General features: G+C 42.7%; 1 protein-coding gene across 12 annotated transcripts in view; it reads right to left on the bottom strand.

The window, feature by feature from the left end:
* Window positions 1-17,351, bottom strand: part of baz2bb (bromodomain adjacent to zinc finger domain, 2Bb) — a 66,752-nt gene that overhangs the window by 31,252 nt on the left and 18,149 nt on the right. For all 12 annotated transcript variants that reach the window (XM_080752522.1, XM_080752523.1, XM_080752529.1 and 9 more), the window contains one exon: window positions 1,306-1,479. In XM_080752522.1, the coding sequence (XP_080608648.1) occupies window positions 1,306-1,477 (172 nt within the window). In that variant the 5' untranslated portion in view covers window positions 1,478-1,479. The remainder of the gene's footprint in view (window positions 1-1,305; window positions 1,480-17,351) is intronic.

Here is a 17,351-nt window from a genome sequence, read left to right as displayed (position 1 = left end):
CAATTTACTTCCTCCTCATAACAGCAATGTGACTTCAGAGATGCCACTGTGCTTTCGGCATTTAATACGGTGTTCAGTCCCAAATAAATTATCTGGAAAATCTCAGTGCACGTTTAGTGCAGGGGTGTGTGTGTGTGTGTGCGCGCGTGTGCAGGGGGTGTAATGAATAATTTATGAGAATGTCTCTAATGTGGTCTTCATTGTAACAGCATGACAAAAACACTATTTTTTAGGGCATTTCTTATCATGAAAGAAAGGGGGGTGCAAATAAATTAAAAAAAAGAAGAAAATCACAAATCACAGTGTGAAAATGTGCATGTTATTTTCTGGTGAGGGGTAATCTGACAGCCTTATGCATCACCAATGCTCACTGCATAATGGCTTTGACCACAATTAGTATTCAGAGAAAACAAGAGGATGTCCGCGGCTGCACACGCACCCCATGTGAGGCTGACAGACACGTCAAAATCACATGGGCTAAACTGGAGCTAAAGGTTGTCAACAGACATCCGCAAGGGTGCGCACAGCTTTTTAATTGTTTGGCATTCATTAATTCAATGGCTTTTCAGTTCCTACCCAAAACTGTCAGAAAAGTGAGACTGGCTGGCAGAAGATGCTTTCAGGTGGCTTAATGATGCACAATCATAATTACTTGTATGTAAAAAAGCGCTCCCAAAAAAATGTGTGCCGAATATTAAAAAATAATTAGCTGGAAGTGAATAAGGCATCAAAACAAAAAGGTTAGATTTTGTGTGCAGCCTACTGTACACTCAATCTCCTGCATGGACAATGTGCAAATGTGATGTTGAATAAAAAGATATGCTTTGATGTGAAATTCCTAAATAATGTAACACCTCTGTGTGTGTGTGTGTGTGTGTGTGTGTGTGTGTGTGTGTGTGTGTGTGTGTGTGTGTGTGTGTGTGTGTGTGTGTTGAAGACAGGGGTCTTCAACAGGGGGTCCTCAGAGTTAATACAGGGGGGCTGCCAAATCTTTGTGTGATAGGATAATTCGATTACAATTAACAACTTGAACCCTCTCTTCCCAATTCTGAGGAAAACCTTAGCCAAAAATAGCAGCTCTACAAGCTCTCAACGCAGAACACATTAACACGAATCTAACCGACTGATGACAGTGCTGTCAAACAAGTTTATGAATCTATGAAATCAATGAAAATCTGTATCACACATTTATGCAATATGTAGAGGGGGTCCCTGCTTCATGTCTCTCTCAGCTGAGGGGTCCTTGCCCTGAAAACGTTGAAGACCCCTGGTGTAGAAGATAGAAGGGACAGTGGGTGTACATACCACAGGTGGTGAGAGGGGAGCCGGCTGCAGGGCTGGGGGCCGGGCTGCACTTGGCAGAGGGTGACTGGGGCTGGGCTGGGGCAGGGCCCGGGGAGGAGCTGGTTGAAGAGGAGGCCATGTGCAGGGAGGACGGAGCCGACGATGGGGAGGCCAGCCGCTCTCCAGACTCCATATCTGTCAAACGCAATCCAATCAACACTTTTACAATAGCATGGGAAGAAAAGAAAAAGAAGGGAGAGGGGAAGAAAACCAACAACACTCATGCCACATATCCCACTGAGACTTTCTCTGACACACATCTGAATTGCCCTCACAACAATACTGGAGCGCGGAGAAGCAAAATACCTCTAGGAGCTGGCCCTTGTAAGAGCCTCATTGAAGCCTGCTGTTTCACTCACATTATCACAAAGGCAAGAGGAAGTGCAGCAAGGCAATCGCGAACACACTTTCAAAATAAGCACACGCGAACAGATAAAGGCACATACACCAACATGGCACAAATGCACACTCCCCTGCTGACAGATGTTCTATTTACTGGGGGTTTCTCAGCTCTTTATTAAGCCATGTAAAAACTGCTGCTGTGCAAATGCAGTATCAATCTTTGGAGAATATTAGACGGCTAATGAAGCTCTCTGATAAAGCTGTGATACTGCACATTAAACAAGTGGAAAGTGCAACCCTTGATTTATTGGAAACACGTTGCGTTAAGGGTCTGCTCCACAATTTCAAATATTGGCTACTAGATTTACCAAGGCCTGTCATGGTCGCCACTGCTTCTCTTCTGTTGACCCTGGCCCCAGTTGCTCTGCCCATCATCCAAATGAAGCCAGCGTGAGATTCTTTCCTACTAGTCTTTCATCAGCTCCACATCTCCTGGCTTGTCCATTATTTATGCCACTTCACATCCTGGTGATCCTGGTGAAAAGCCCACATCTGAAATACTCTTTAACGCAGCCTACTAGATTGTGTTCTACAGCCCGCCTTTGTTATTGTATTGTACATTACACAAACAATTTCTAGATCTCCCTGGTGACTCTCCTCTGCGGAGAGAGCAGGAGCGGGGTGATTAAATCGCAGAGACAAAGCTATCCTCTGAATATCAAGTATCATCCCTCGCCAGGAACAACACTGATGAGACGCAAATTACATGAAAGCAAGCGCCACGGTGCACAGGAAAGGCCATCGCTTCCTGTGGCTGTGTGTGTGTGTGCGGCGTGTTTGCTGCTTTAATTTACAAAAAGGACAGAGGAGAAGTCGTCATTATAATCCCTCTCTCGAAAAGAAAAGCATCTGCAGTTTGACGTCGGCTTCATCACATGCTTCTGCACTCATGCTTCATGCGTATGGATGCTTTGTGCCCATTCTAAGATCTGCACACTAAGCTAATGAAATTAAACGACCCAAAGTGTGTCGCAGTGATTTTCACCAAGACGGAAGGAAAGACGGTGCCAAGATCCAAGCACTAGTGTCTGCGTGACTAATATGTGTGGTACACATTTAATCTTTCCTAATTATTTACCCACTTCTTCATTTTACTGTGAAATGTTGCAGAAATGATTTCCTCTTGGGCAATCACCATTTCTTTCTACGGCAAACGCAAACTGACTTTTCCTGTCAATAGCAGACCTGAGGAATAATTTTAGAACAAAAAAAAAACAGGTGTTTCCTCAACAAAATGCTTTCCCCAACAAATGCTTCAAACTGGCTACAAGCTGACAACACATTTGAAACAGAACTGACAACACAAGACTAGTGTGACAAATCTACTGCACAAATTATTGCATAGAGCATTTGTATAGAATTTAAGAAGTCAATCCTGACTTCATTAGGAGAAATTGAAATGGGCTTACTGGCAGATTTAGTTTGATTTTATGGGCAATTAACACATCTGCACAGTGGCAGTCAGTATTCAGGAAGCAACTGTACAGAACCTCGGAAAGCAGCTAAAGTAATATGACTGGCGTGTGCATCTGGTCTCTGGCTCCTGACATTGTGTGAGACTCAGAACACACAATGCAGACGTTCCAAACAGCAGGGCTGCAGGTCCCATGAAAGCGACATCTATGCTAATGTACCGCAGATGATTTATTGGAGAAATGGCTATGGCTGGATCAAAGTCATGTCCACGGATATGACCGCGCACACGTACACACACACACGTACACACACGTACACACACACACACACACACACACACACACACACACACACACACACACACACACACACACACACACACACACACACACACACACACACACACACACACACACACACACACACACACACACACACACACACACACACACACACACACACACTACTTGTTAGATAATTTCATTAAAACAGGGCAAAACTACTTTTTGTTGGACTCAATTCTGAGACTTAAAAACTAGTAAATCTAACTAGAACGGTTTATATTACACTGCATTGTATCTTCTGTTATTATATAATATATTTTTTTATTCTGTGTATAGTATTCAGTTTGTCTAATAGAGATGCATACTTCTTCATGTTCAAATTCAAAAAATGAATGCAAAATCTGGCCATAGGTATGCGTTGCGCGCCATCAAACCGGTTGTGCACGTGTCTGAATAATATGTCTTATAAAGCCTAACCAATATATTGCCCATTATCTGACTGTTTGGATGACAACGGTATCAGCAATTATGCAGCCACTGTGTCCCGGTGTTGCAACGCATTGTGAGCTTGTAGATCAGCTTTTAATTGTATTTGTATAGGGCTTAAAGTGGTTAAAAATGTTTATTGTTTAATTTTTATCTATCAAAAAGTTCAAGATTCTATCAAAACATCGGTACTCTGTGGTCTAGGACTCTCCAAAATCGGGCCATAAACTCTGGCATCGGTCGGGCTCTAGTTTCTTGTCCATCTTATTTCCTTCCGCGGTAACAGATGGCTGATGCTAGCAGTGATAATCCCACAACACAGTCATCAGCATGGATCAGCAATATTCAGACTGCGGACACAATGTCTTCACAGCTAATGGAAGGTGGCGGGGCAGGAAAAGGAAAAAAGAGAGAAGGGGGACACAGACACTATAATATACATAGTGTGTGTGTGTGTGTGTGTGTGTGTGTGTGTGTGTGTGTGTGTGTATATATATATATATATATATATATATATATATATATTAGGTCTACCTCTGTTAAATGTGTGTTTCAATATTAGGTACAGTGTGGGGGGAAAAGCTCCAAATGAAATAGTGGCTGTTAAAGGCTTAATATACTTTGCACTCTGTGTTGTGCACCAAAAAGAGTGGATCTACAAGCCAACTACGGCGCTTGTAGATCGGCTACGCAAGCGACTAAAAATAAATCAGACTTTTGAAGATCATCAATGTTAAATATAAATACAAATAAATCAAATTAAAATGACTGCTATGGCCTCTTATATCCTAAAAATGTATATTGTTGTGGGGAAGTGTGGTGGGGTGGTTCTTGAGTATTGTTCAAAATGATGCTAGTGGTCCAGAGCTCAGACATGTAGAGAAGCACTTATATAGACTGCTTTAGCCACCATTCTACAGCTCGTATGTCTGAGGGCTGCATCACTCGCTACACCCCCTCTCCCCTCCATTCCTGGCCGGATCCTTTGTGTCCATTTAGCTCAGCCCACTCCCATCACAGCCTCACACTGACACATCACAGCATATACAGTACACACTATAGAGCAAAATCCTCAGTGTTATTCAACTCTGAGAGTGTATGAATATAACCAGATGGACTTTTTTTCTTGGCTCTCAAGAGTTAAATTAGCCTAACACTCAGGATTTTCCCATGTATACTGCACAATTCTCAGTGTTAAAGGGCCTCTGAGGGATACATTTTTACTCTCTCATAGTTAAATTAACAGAGGATTTTACTGTGAAGATGCTCATGCAGTATAAACACATTATGCGCGCGCGCGCACACACACACACACACACACACACACACACACACACACACACACACACACACACACACACACACACACACACACACACACACACACACACACACACACACACACACACACACACACACACACACACACACACACACACACACACACACACACACACACACACAAATGAGTAAAATAAACAGAGTGACTGGATAACAAACTCATCCATAAAAATGGTAAATAACTACCATGAACGCTATTTATCGTCCACGGCCTTAAACGTCTAATGATTAGCTGTAGACCACAGTGCCCTCCCCCCCCACTCCTCTCCCTCCCAAGTCCATCTGCTGAAGCATGAGCATATTTTTCTCCCTGGTTGGCTCTCCACGCGGTTGCCTGGTGACACCAGCCTCCCTATACCTTCACAAATCACTGCTGGTGTCCACCATCCCGCTAAAACGCAATTAAGGAGACTTCTGCTACAGTGGACAAATAGCAGCGCCCGCTCGCTGTTTAGCCGGAATGATTTGCTGGACGGAGGGAAAAGAAAGGGATGTCGGAACAGGAAGAGGCTGCCACCTCCCCCAGTGGGCCGACAACAACACAGAGGGATGTTGAGATTAAAAAAGGGCTCTTATCGCCCACCCTGCCGTCATCGTGTGTGTTTGTGTGTGTGTGTGTGTGTGTGTGTGTGTGTGTGTGTGTGTGTGTGTGTGTGTGTGTGTGTGTGTGTGTGTGTGTGTGTGTGTGTGTGTGTGTGTACATGCACACGTGTGTCACGCAGGAGAAGGCTCCCCCCAGTGGGAGCCCGACTGCTACAGGCGGAGGCTGGCGGAAAAAATGGGGTGTTCGAGGTCTGCGTGGCCAGGTGCGTCACGAGTTCAGTGGTACACCCACAGTTCAGCTGCGATGCCACGCTCCTCCGAGCTTCAAACGGATCGGTGCGATTCTATCCGTGTCCACCCACCACTGAGTGACGAGCTGCCACTGCCCCGGGACCTGGGCGCCCACGTCACCTAGACAGTGATGAAGTGCCCTGTCTGGCGGGGAGGGGGGGGGGGGGGGGGGGGCTACCGGCCTCTAATGGAAGAAACTTCAGACTGACCTGCGTCTGGGGGCACGTCTGATGTAGAGCGCCACTCTGGTGTGGTCAAAGCAACGGGGTGACTTACAGGGGCCACCCACACACACTTTGTTGTGGTGCAAATGGCACAGTAGCGACACTGTATAATCATGAGTGTTGATTTAGAGGTCCGTTTGGTTACATTTTTGCACACTTTCAGAGTTAACCACGTCGTGAAACCTAGCGTCCCTATTCGGCGCATGTCACAATAGGCAAACCTTCACTGAAAATAACAAATGTACAAGCTCACAGTGCGCTGCGTTGCCATGCTTTGTGAGCTTGTACTATTATAGATCTGTTATTTTCAATGAAGAGCCCTGGGGGACACCGCTCAACAAAGTATATAGGATTCAAGTGGTTAAATTAACATTGACTTTATACTGTGTAAAAACGTTTGTCGGTTATTTTTGGCAAAGAGTTTTGGTGTCAAGGGGGAGAAAAGGCGGTCTGAGCAATCTCAGGTCCAATTTAATAAGTCTAGAGGGTTTAAGTTGTTAAAAACATTTCACAAAAAATATGCTATGCCAGGAGCCCAATCAGTTAGTTATTAGTTTACATTTCATAGAATGTTTGACGATACTGTGGTCGGGGAGTATTTATGAACATTCATTTAATACATTTTTGATGACATGGGAACATTTTCCATTATGGAAACTAATACACTGGGTGTGTATTAGGGCAATAAAAATGATAATGCAATCATCCGACAGAGCATAGCAGGCAAATTTGCGGGGTTTACAGAAAGCAGCACATCAATTGGAGGAGATGTCTAAATAAAGTTACTGTACATCCAACCTCAGCTTTGCATACAAGCCAATGCTCCCTCAGCACAATCGACGAGCCGTCATTACTTGTTCTCATCTGTCACCCTACATTAGTTAGCTCGCATAGGAGGCGCGCCTGCGGTCCATCATTCAAGTTCAGAATTCAAAAGAAGGTGTTAAACAACCAAAGTAACGTTTTACTTTGCAATCAACTAACAGTGACGATGCAACAACTGCAGGCCAAAACAAGCAACTAAGATGTTTGTTTGGCTAAAACTGGCTTAGCGTTATATAAAGTCTCTACTCAAACAAAGGAGGGGTGTGAGCGGGTTTTAAGTCTGCCGTTGTGAGAGCAGAGCTGTGCACACATGGACGCAACCAAAACATGTGGCATGTTGCTATACAATCAATGCTTTGCACATAAGGGGCCGGTAAAACCATTCATCCCAGACAGGCTTCCAGTGAGGGCCTCTTGTTTATGTCCCATACTGGGAAACAAATGGAACCATGTGCTTCTTAGAGGCTGTATTCATGAAATGTGGGCAATAGTGGCTGCAATCAGGAGGAGGTTACGTTGCACTGAGCACACAGCAAAATTCCCCATTAATACTGTGGAGTTACTCTGTACTGTACACATTGGCAGCCAACAAGATAACATGGCAATGTCCTAAGAGCTGGAAAAGGACAAGCATTATTGAGGCAAAATACTAATGGATTGTTTAACTTATGGACTTGCCCCATAGATGCCTGGTGTTAAAGGGGAAGCCAAAACAACAACACCGTTTATTAAGAGTGTTGAGTGGCAGATGGCAGAGCACTGAGAGCAGTGTTGGTTACAATGGAAATCCCCCCCCCCCCCCCCCCCCAGTCAGACAGTGTGTGGCACTGCCATTGTGGGGGGTCAGGTCTTTTGGGGGTTGCCACCACATTCAAATATGATTTATCCAAATCCACAAAAAAAAAAAAAGAAAGAAACACTTCCTGTCCTCTATTCAGAATCGTGTTATAGCCATGGAGTCCTGGCTATAATCACATCTTTGACCTAGTATGCTAGGGTGCGCACACATTGCGCTCAGCGCAGACCTCCACTGGTGTTCATAAGACCAGGGTAATAATCCTTTTTTTTCCCGGTTAAGAATTACCCACAAAACACAAAGGGCAGACGCTTTGTCATCATCCCTCCACAGGGAACATACATCTTTTAGGGGGACCTTCACGCCAAAAAAGTAATTTCTGCTCGCATCGACTGCTTGTAACACATATCGAATGCTACTGTGAATAAAAGGAGGTGGGGGTAGTTTGGGAGGCAAATGAACTCTGATGAATGATGTGAGCTTTCAGTATGACAAATGTTTGAAGAAACACATTTGTCCTTCACAGCGGCATTAGCGCCGGGTTTTGAGTGTGCGCGACGCGCAGATCATTTCCATGAGGAGTGATCCGGGGGCGGAACGCGAGGCCTGGAAACAGGAATCCCACATGTTCCACGCGGACTGACATCCATCACGGACACATTCCTGGGGCTGCTGCCTTCCCTGGCCCGTCAACAGTGGGCATTAGCCATAAAATATGTAGTCCTGGGCCTGCACATTTTAATTAGACACGTACAGAGAGAAAGGAGGAGGAAGGGAGGAGGAGGTAAGGAAGAACAGGGAGGGGGACAAGCCACTTCATTCATCCCCCAATCAACTGCAATTAATCTACTACTTCGGCTTTATAAAAAGCAGTGACCTCTTTTCTTCTTTATGTTAATGTGACTGCTTGCTGCATACAGCCAACATTGTTTAAACAAAAATTGAGAGAGAGAGAGAGAGAGAGAGAGAGAGAGAGAGAGAGAGAGAGAGACAGAGACAGAGACAGAGACAGAGACAGAGACAGAGACAGACCAACAGAGACAGGTAGTTTTTGATGAGATGTCATCATTGATTCCTTTTCAAAATGTATTTTTCCCTCATTATACAGTATGTTATTCCCTATGAACCTGTAACTGTGTAAAATGAGGGCTGTTTAGAGTACAATTGTTTTTGCAATGCTTCCAAAGGCAGACCAGGGATGGCATGGCAAGCCAATGCTTGTTAGAGATAATCATGCTTACACCGTGTTATTACTACACATTACACAAATTCCCATCTCACCCTACTTGTTTACTCCTAGCCTACATCATTTTCTACTCCCTAATTTCCTGAAGGCATCATTACAGTGATTATTTGTTGCTGATAATGAAAATTTAGGAAATCATTTTGCTCATTTGGGCTTTAGTGTAATCAAGTGTATGTTCAAAACTTTTCTTAAAGGGAGAAAAATACAAAAATAAAACTGTAATGTCAACTACACTCTATTTGTGTCAAATTCTCCAGTGAATATTATGAATGGACAATTAAATTAGTGTGTGCCCTACTGCAGTGGTTCTCAAAGTGGATTCCAGGGACTCTCTAGGTTCCTTTTAGGGGGATCTAAATTGACCCTTGCAAGTCTGTAACTCTGACATTATACTGGTTCCATTTGTATACTATCAGTTAGAGAAGACCTTGAAATGTAAAAGTTTGAGAAGCACAGCACTACCGCATTCTGATTGGTTCCTTAACCACTTAAGCCCTATTTACTGTACGTCCTTGTTTGGCGAACAGTCAAAATAGCTGATTGACAATAGCCAATCTATTTAAAGTTGTTGGGTTATTTTGCTAGATATTGACATGCCCAAAATAGAGGATGCCAGGGTTAATGTGGTTAAGTCTAACGAGTAACGACTGATACATTTCATACATTTGCAACCTATAATTAGTAACAAGCTAACCCATCGATAGATTGACTGTGATCCAAGCAACGAGAAAGATATTGCATGGGAGCCAGGAGGTAAAGAGTTGAATATGGGCGAGAAATGGGTGAATGGGTGTGTGAGAGGGGAAAAAAATGAATAATTCCATCTTTGGTCTGATTGGAGACCTTCTTGCTTATTATGCACAACGCATGTGACACATATGTCAGGAGCGAGACAAAAACAAAATGGTTATTGCTTTCTGCAAAGAACAATGAAGGACTCTAAAAGCATCTTCTACACGCTTAACAAGATAGTTAATTGTCATACAAGACGCAGTGAAGAAATAACAGAGATAACAAGGTAGAATTCAGAGTCAAGACGAGGCAAAATGTGCACGAAAACAAATTCCATTTCCTTTTGTTGATTATTCAACAAAGGCTGTGACACCATCAACCGAGAGTCCATTTAATTAGATGACAAAAGACTAAAGCTAGTTCTTTAAAAATGTGGCACACTATTAAAGCCTGACTGTAGCTGGAAAAATGTTGACTCAAACAGAACTAACAAAAATGTTAACATCCTAGTCACAATAACGGAACAAACTAAAAAAAGGGTCTGTTTACCAAGTCCAGACTTCACACTTCTCTTTGCTAACATAATATATTTTCAAGCTCCCACCAGACTTCACACTTCTCTCTTTGGTAAAATAACATATTTTGAAGCTCCCACCAAGTGTTAATGTGTGTGATAAATAAAAAACGGCTCTTCTTAAGAAAACATCATTTGCATAGCTCTACCTTGCAATTTCAATTATCCACACAAAGCAAGGTGGCAACACAGCTGGACTGTGTGACTCAAAATGTGATATCAATTCAGCAATTGAAATACTCTGTTTAATACCACGGGTGGGGGGGAGGGTGTATTTGCATGTAAACATGAGAAACAGCTTGAATATAAATAGAATGCAATCACCTGACAGGAGACAGAGCTACAAAATGAGACTAGGCTAGTGGAGCAAAGGTTATCTGTCATTCCACACTGCTTAATAAAAGACATCACACCAAAGGGCACTTTATAAATTTGTTCTACTCAAAATCGTGGATCCGACTTCTTTCCTTATAAGACAGTAATATACTGTACATGAGGTGTTGTACCTACAGTAGCTAGGTTTCTGCTGAGTTTGTGCGTGGCTGGAGTGGTTCCCAAACTTTTTTTTTAGCTCAAGACCCAAAAGAGAAATTAGATGTTTGCCTGGGACCTAAACTAGTGAAGCTCACAATGCGGCTATTTTCACTACTTCTTAAACATTCGTTTTGTGATTTATGACATTTATTTTATTTATTATTTAGAAAAATTATAGCATATTCTTTTTTATTATTCATGAAAATCTTAGCTTTTTGGGGAATGGTTTTTGAAAATATTTTGAAATAATAATGAAAAACAAAATGTAGGAAACACAACATGACAGGGACCCATAAATGGGTCCTGACCCACTGTTTGGGAAACAGTTGTCCAGACCACGCTCATACAGACGCATGCAGAGACATCGTTGTCCTGTGTGTGTGTGGTGAGGGGCGAGGTCAGTGTGTGACGGAGTGCTGATTCCTCCGGCTAATTATATCATACCAAAAACAATGGGGGTGCAAAGTCCAAGGGTGCTGCCAGTCATGACACTGTAATGTCAATGACCTTCACATGCTCCGCATGACCAAATAAACAATGTCTCCCTGCTATTTATGTAGAGGGAACGTTCTGGCCAAACAGGGCTTTTATCCCATTTCTCTCCCACTGTCAGCGTGAGGAATGAAATAAAAGGCAGCCAGGATCAAGGTAAACATCACTATGATGGCTTTCTCATTCCTGTACAGGGCTCCTTTCTCTCTCTCCCCTACTCTCTCTCTCTCTGAAGAGCACAACATAAATCACATATCAGCAGCATTGGGAGTGGGACTGCAGTGAGCCGAATGAAGCAATAAAATAGATCCTGTCCCTGACAGAGCATTCGTTACACGCCGTCCATATGTCCACATCTACAGTGAAGGGGAGGATGGTGGTTACACACACACACACACACACACACACACACACACACACACACACACACACACACACACACACACACACACACACACACACACACACACACACACACACACACACACACACACACACACACACACACACACACACACACACACACACACACACACACACAGTAGTTCACCAATCCAGAAAAAGTGGAGTAATCTGAAATCTGTACTATCTGCAAGGCTATTTAACCAAAAGGCTATAACAAGGATGGATAATGAACAGATTAGAGACAAATAATGATATTGATAATAGTAATAAACACTATATTTTACATAGATTGAAGTCAGGAGAATTCTATTTCAAATTATCTCTTTGGCTATTGATAGGAAAGCATTTGTTCTTTGCAAGAAATGCGATATTATCCATGCATTTGACTGCCCATGGGAAGCACAGTTTTCATCGCCTCAATATTTGCATAAGCTCCCTAATGGAGATGCCCGCTTCCCATCTCTTCAACAGTCACTTTGGTGTGTGGAGAAAAGCATGGCATTATGATCCCAGAACCTGGACACATGTTTGTCCCACAAAGACTCTAGTGGGGCCCTTGACATTCCAGACAGGCCAGAGCTGTTATGATTGAGATAACAACAGGGCAATGCTTTACTGGGGCAGAGGCATGAGACCATCCGGTTCCCTTGGCACATTCTTCAGAATGCCCAGGGACTAGCGGACCACTCAAAATGCAGGAATAAAAACAGAACATTATCAGACCAGAGAGCAGCTGCTGCTGTTGTCCGACCGTAGTCAGTGGAAGTTTGCTGAACTTTCGTTGCCCTATTCTCATGTGCCTCCCAAATTTGCTGCAGTCCAGCTGTGTCCAATTCTGTCAGAGACCATCACGGCTGGACAGTGATGGCTCTTGTGATGTTTAAGCGTGCTGTGAGTGGCTGAACTTAGCTGAAAAAAGGTCCACACTGGTAATGTGAGAGAGGGAGGGAGACGGAAGCGCAAACAGACAGACAGACATGGTGTGTGCATCTGCACAAAGGGAAGAAGAGGAGCTCTCCCTGGTCACAGCACATGACATCTCCCCCGGTTCATCTGCTGCTGCACGCCGCCTACGAGCCAGCTATTCACCTTAATAAGTCAATCACATTCTCCCAGTTTTGTTGCCAGTATTATGTGGAAATGTGAACTCACAGATAAAAGGAAAAAAAGAAAAAGAAAGACAAATTACATATAGCCTGAAGAAAAAAGGGAGAAAATTAAATAATGAGGCAAACTTACACTTACAACGTACACTGCTTTCTTTGTTGTGCTTGCGGACTTTCTGTCACTAGTTGACAGTTTTTTCTTCAACGCAGTCATTGTGGAAACAAACAGAAAAGTCAAGGTGGATTCCAAGACAAAACAGTCTCCGGCAACAGCTGCGTTTCAATTCACAGTTTGTAATATATTACTACCCATCATTAGCATATTCTAATACATTTTCCGAAATGACCTTTAAATACTAGTAACGCCGCCAATATAAATCAACCTCAATGACACATGTAGCCCACAATCCTACCATATGTCAAAGTTTGGAGCTTACTGAAAGTGTCCTTGAAGCTCGAAGACATGTTTCAAAAACGTTGGGCAATAAGTGCAGGGCAAGATCTACACTTCTATTTTTAGTGTAATATAATGTCTAAATCTGAATCTCCTCGTTAGCTGTACATCACACAGGAATGCATGTCAACCTTGACAAAGGCATCCCTTCAACCGGTACACTGAACAAATTATACTGCTGTTACGTCTCATTCAGGAATCATTGTTGTATTTATTGTGGTTAGTGTGCCGAAACAGACCAATTATCTTAGAGCATATAACCTGGCGTAACATTATACACAAAAGCACATTTCATTAATGTGCGAAATTTGCATTTATAATCAGCAGAGGAGGAAAACACTAGAGAAATGTCTGCATCACCAGCAGAAACTGAAAACTACCTAGTACAGGATTTTTGTGAAATCCTGCCTGAATGGAACAGCCTTAAAGAATACACACGTCTGATGTGAAGAGCTTGATTAAAAACTGCAAGCATGTGCAAACCAAGTCACAAGGTCATTGCACCTTTGCTACAAAACTGTTATTATTGGGGCAGCATAGCTAGCTTTGTGATAGAAGCGTCAAATTTGTCAGATGTGTTGATAGATATATTGGGAGCAAAACTGAATATTGGGGCATCACAATTTTTTTCAAAATTGAAAACGCCGCCAGCGGTTGGTCTAATCTTCCTAAGCCACCGTCTAGTCAGTCCTATGAGGCTGAAATGTAGGATGCAGGAAGGTCAAGTGACTGTGTGTGTGTGTGTGTGTGTGTGTGTGTGTGTGTGTGTGTGTGTGTGTGTGTGTGTGTGTGTGTGTGTGTGTGTGTGTGTGTGTGCGCGTGCGTGTGTGTGGGTGCGCGTGTATGTGTGTGTGTGTGTGTGTGTGTGTGTGTGTGTGCACGCTAATTGCCTAAAAAAGGGCATTGTAATGAGAGTGACCTATGGCAAAAACATGCATAACTTCCAAGTAGATTCGTAGATTTGCAGATTCATATATTTGCATCAGATGTTGTGGAATGGTTGTTTATGACCAAAAGAACAGCTCTGTAACGGTTCATGTCAATTGCTAAAAAGCTAATATCTGATATGTTGAGATGTGCCGCGTAGATCCAATTGGATGACAAAGGACTGTGTTCAGTTTGGCTTGTCAATTACTATATTTCTAATCTTGTGTGAACACATCTGGAATGGATGCCTTGAAAGTAGCAACATGCATAATAACGCTACAAGATCATTTTCAAAAGGTTTTAAATTTGTCTATGTGTTTAATATATGCCGAAATAATTACCTCTGCCTATAATCAATGGAATATTTGACCGGAGTCAAATATTTGGAGTTCTGAAAGCCTGTTAAACTATTAAGACGCCTCAGAGCGACAAGCGACCTTGCGCTAAAGGGCGAGGTCGCGCCACGGTGATGTGGACATCAGGGATGTGGACATCAGGGATCTCCATATATGGGCATAAAAGGGATTTGTTCCCCTGGCATCACAGGGATCTCCATATCTCCATATATGGGCATAAAAGGGATTGTTCCCCCTGGCATCACAGGGATCTCTTTAACGGGGCATCATTAATATTGATGACATCAGGGAACTCCATATATGGGCATAAAAGGGATTCTGTTACGTCACAGTGAAGCCAGCGTGATGTCAGAGCGGCAAACCCTTTCTGGTAGGGTGGTTCCCCTGACATCACAGTGGCATCAGAGCAAGATGACATCATGATGACACATGTTTACGGTCTATTGGTTTGACTGTAAAAATGTGTGCACGGACGTCTACACGCGGACAAGCTGTGACGTTTTTCATGGTAAACTGCGACCTTCGGTCGCAATGAAAATGTGGTGTTCATTGAACAAGAACTGTACACAATGATGCGTCATTTGGTATAATTTGGTTTTGTTGGACATACAGATATTTCCGTAATGGTTTAAATGACCAGCTAAAGTTTGTGTATGCGACGTGGCAGTCGCTTCACTCCCGATTAGCCTGGGAGTCTTACTGGTAATAATAACACAAAGTGTAGGGAATAGGGATGCACCAATACAGGTTTTTTTTTTTTTCTTCAAATTGATCTGATATATTAATTTTGGTATTTCCCGTCCGATACACGATACTTACAGTAGGCTACATAGCAAGTATTAAAAAATGCATTACCCTTCAATTAAAGCAATTTATTAATTGTAGGATAGGAGTGCAGTCAGTGCAACCGAGTGCAAAATGCAATGGCAACTCGTAAAGGTTTGCTGGATAAGACTGTGGGATATCGTTATATAATAATTATATGCTAAAATGTTTCGTCATGGTTTTTTTATCCTGTCTGATCCGTTGTCCAATATCCAATAAAGTCAAATCGGTGCATCCCTAACAATGTGCACTTAAGATATACATATAGAAGTAATTACTGCATCTTCGTATTTTGTTCAGATGTTATGAATAAAGTAGGGAGACTCGCATTTGGCCTAATTTCCTCTGAGAGACTTACCCAGATCTCTGGTTTGCCATGAGCTGGCCAAGGGCAGGAAGCAAATGTCAATTTATAAGCCATAAACACAATTTGAACAGATATAGTCATAGCTCCACGCTAAAAGCAAGTGGGGAGGGCCTGGCTGGGGTTAGGTGAGGTTGAATTATGATGATAATAATAGTGGCCTTTGTCTGGTGACTATGACAGTTGAGAATCAAATAGCTTTAGCAGTCAGGTACTCCAAATAGTTAGACTAAGCAGGATCAACAACAGTGATCAATAATACTGAATAACACTTTGGTAGAGTTTATTCAGAAAGGATTGGCAGCAATTGAAACAAATGTTCAATTAAATCAGTTTTGCTCATTTAAAAAAGTAACTTATCATTTCCTGATCTCTGCCGTCACTTCACACAGCACGGCACAAAACAAAGGGGAAGGACGCTCAAAATAAAAACCACTCCATTATCTAAGCTCAGACTCACACTGAACAAGAGCCACAGACTGAGTCATTTGGCACACAAGCAACCTCTGTCGACACTACGCCTGTTAGCCATTAAATCAAAGGTTATCACGGACAGAGGTGACAGAGGAAAATGTCTAACAGTGTTGTCATCTCAAGTCGTCCCCCATACTTAAACTGTGTTGTACACCAAGAGTTTTGCTCAAGTAACATTTGAAGGTTACAAAACTGAAGAGGCTGTGTCGTGAATCGATTGTTAGTTCTTGCGTGATGGAAATGAGGGACAGCAGCTTTTTGACGTGGGAGGAGAACCTTTACAGTCTATGATGAGGAGAACAGAGTAATGGATTTAATCACATGAACCCTAGCATCCCTATTATGGCCATGTCATAATAGGTGAACACTGCAAAAATAGCAGATCTACAAGCGCACAACAAATCGTAGATCGTCTATTTGATGCACCACAAAGTATATACTGGGTTTAAGTGCTTAACATTATTCAAAAAGAAGCAAAGAAAAGACACCTGAAATTCATCGGAGAGTTCACATTAAGCGCATGGTGCATACAGCTGTGGCTTCAATAGTGTGTGTTCGGGGCTGCGAGTCACTTGGGATACTCATCAGACTATTTTTATTTTGATGAATGTGCGGAGAAAATAACTAATTTCCTGTCTGCCTCTGAGCCCTCTTCACAAAAACAGAGCTCCATCTCCTATAGAAAATGAATATTTCCATCATGTCTGCTTGCTTTGTTCAAGAGTCCATGTACGTTGCCATCATGTAGATTAGAACTAACACAGAGTATGTGGTGCAGAACACCACTGACCACTCACACACATTAGACAGCTATAAATGTCCACGTTAATAGGAAGTCATTTCATAGCTGTGAGATATTATTGCACCAGAGGCTATTGTGGTCACAGCCATAGCACATCAAGGCCTATTT

Source organism: Nannobrachium achirus (genome assembly GCF_963921795.1).
Source record: "Nannobrachium achirus genome assembly, chromosome: 22".
Classification (NCBI taxonomy): Eukaryota; Metazoa; Chordata; class Actinopteri; order Myctophiformes; family Myctophidae; genus Nannobrachium; species Nannobrachium achirus.
This window is presented reverse-complemented; position numbering and strand designations above follow the sequence as displayed.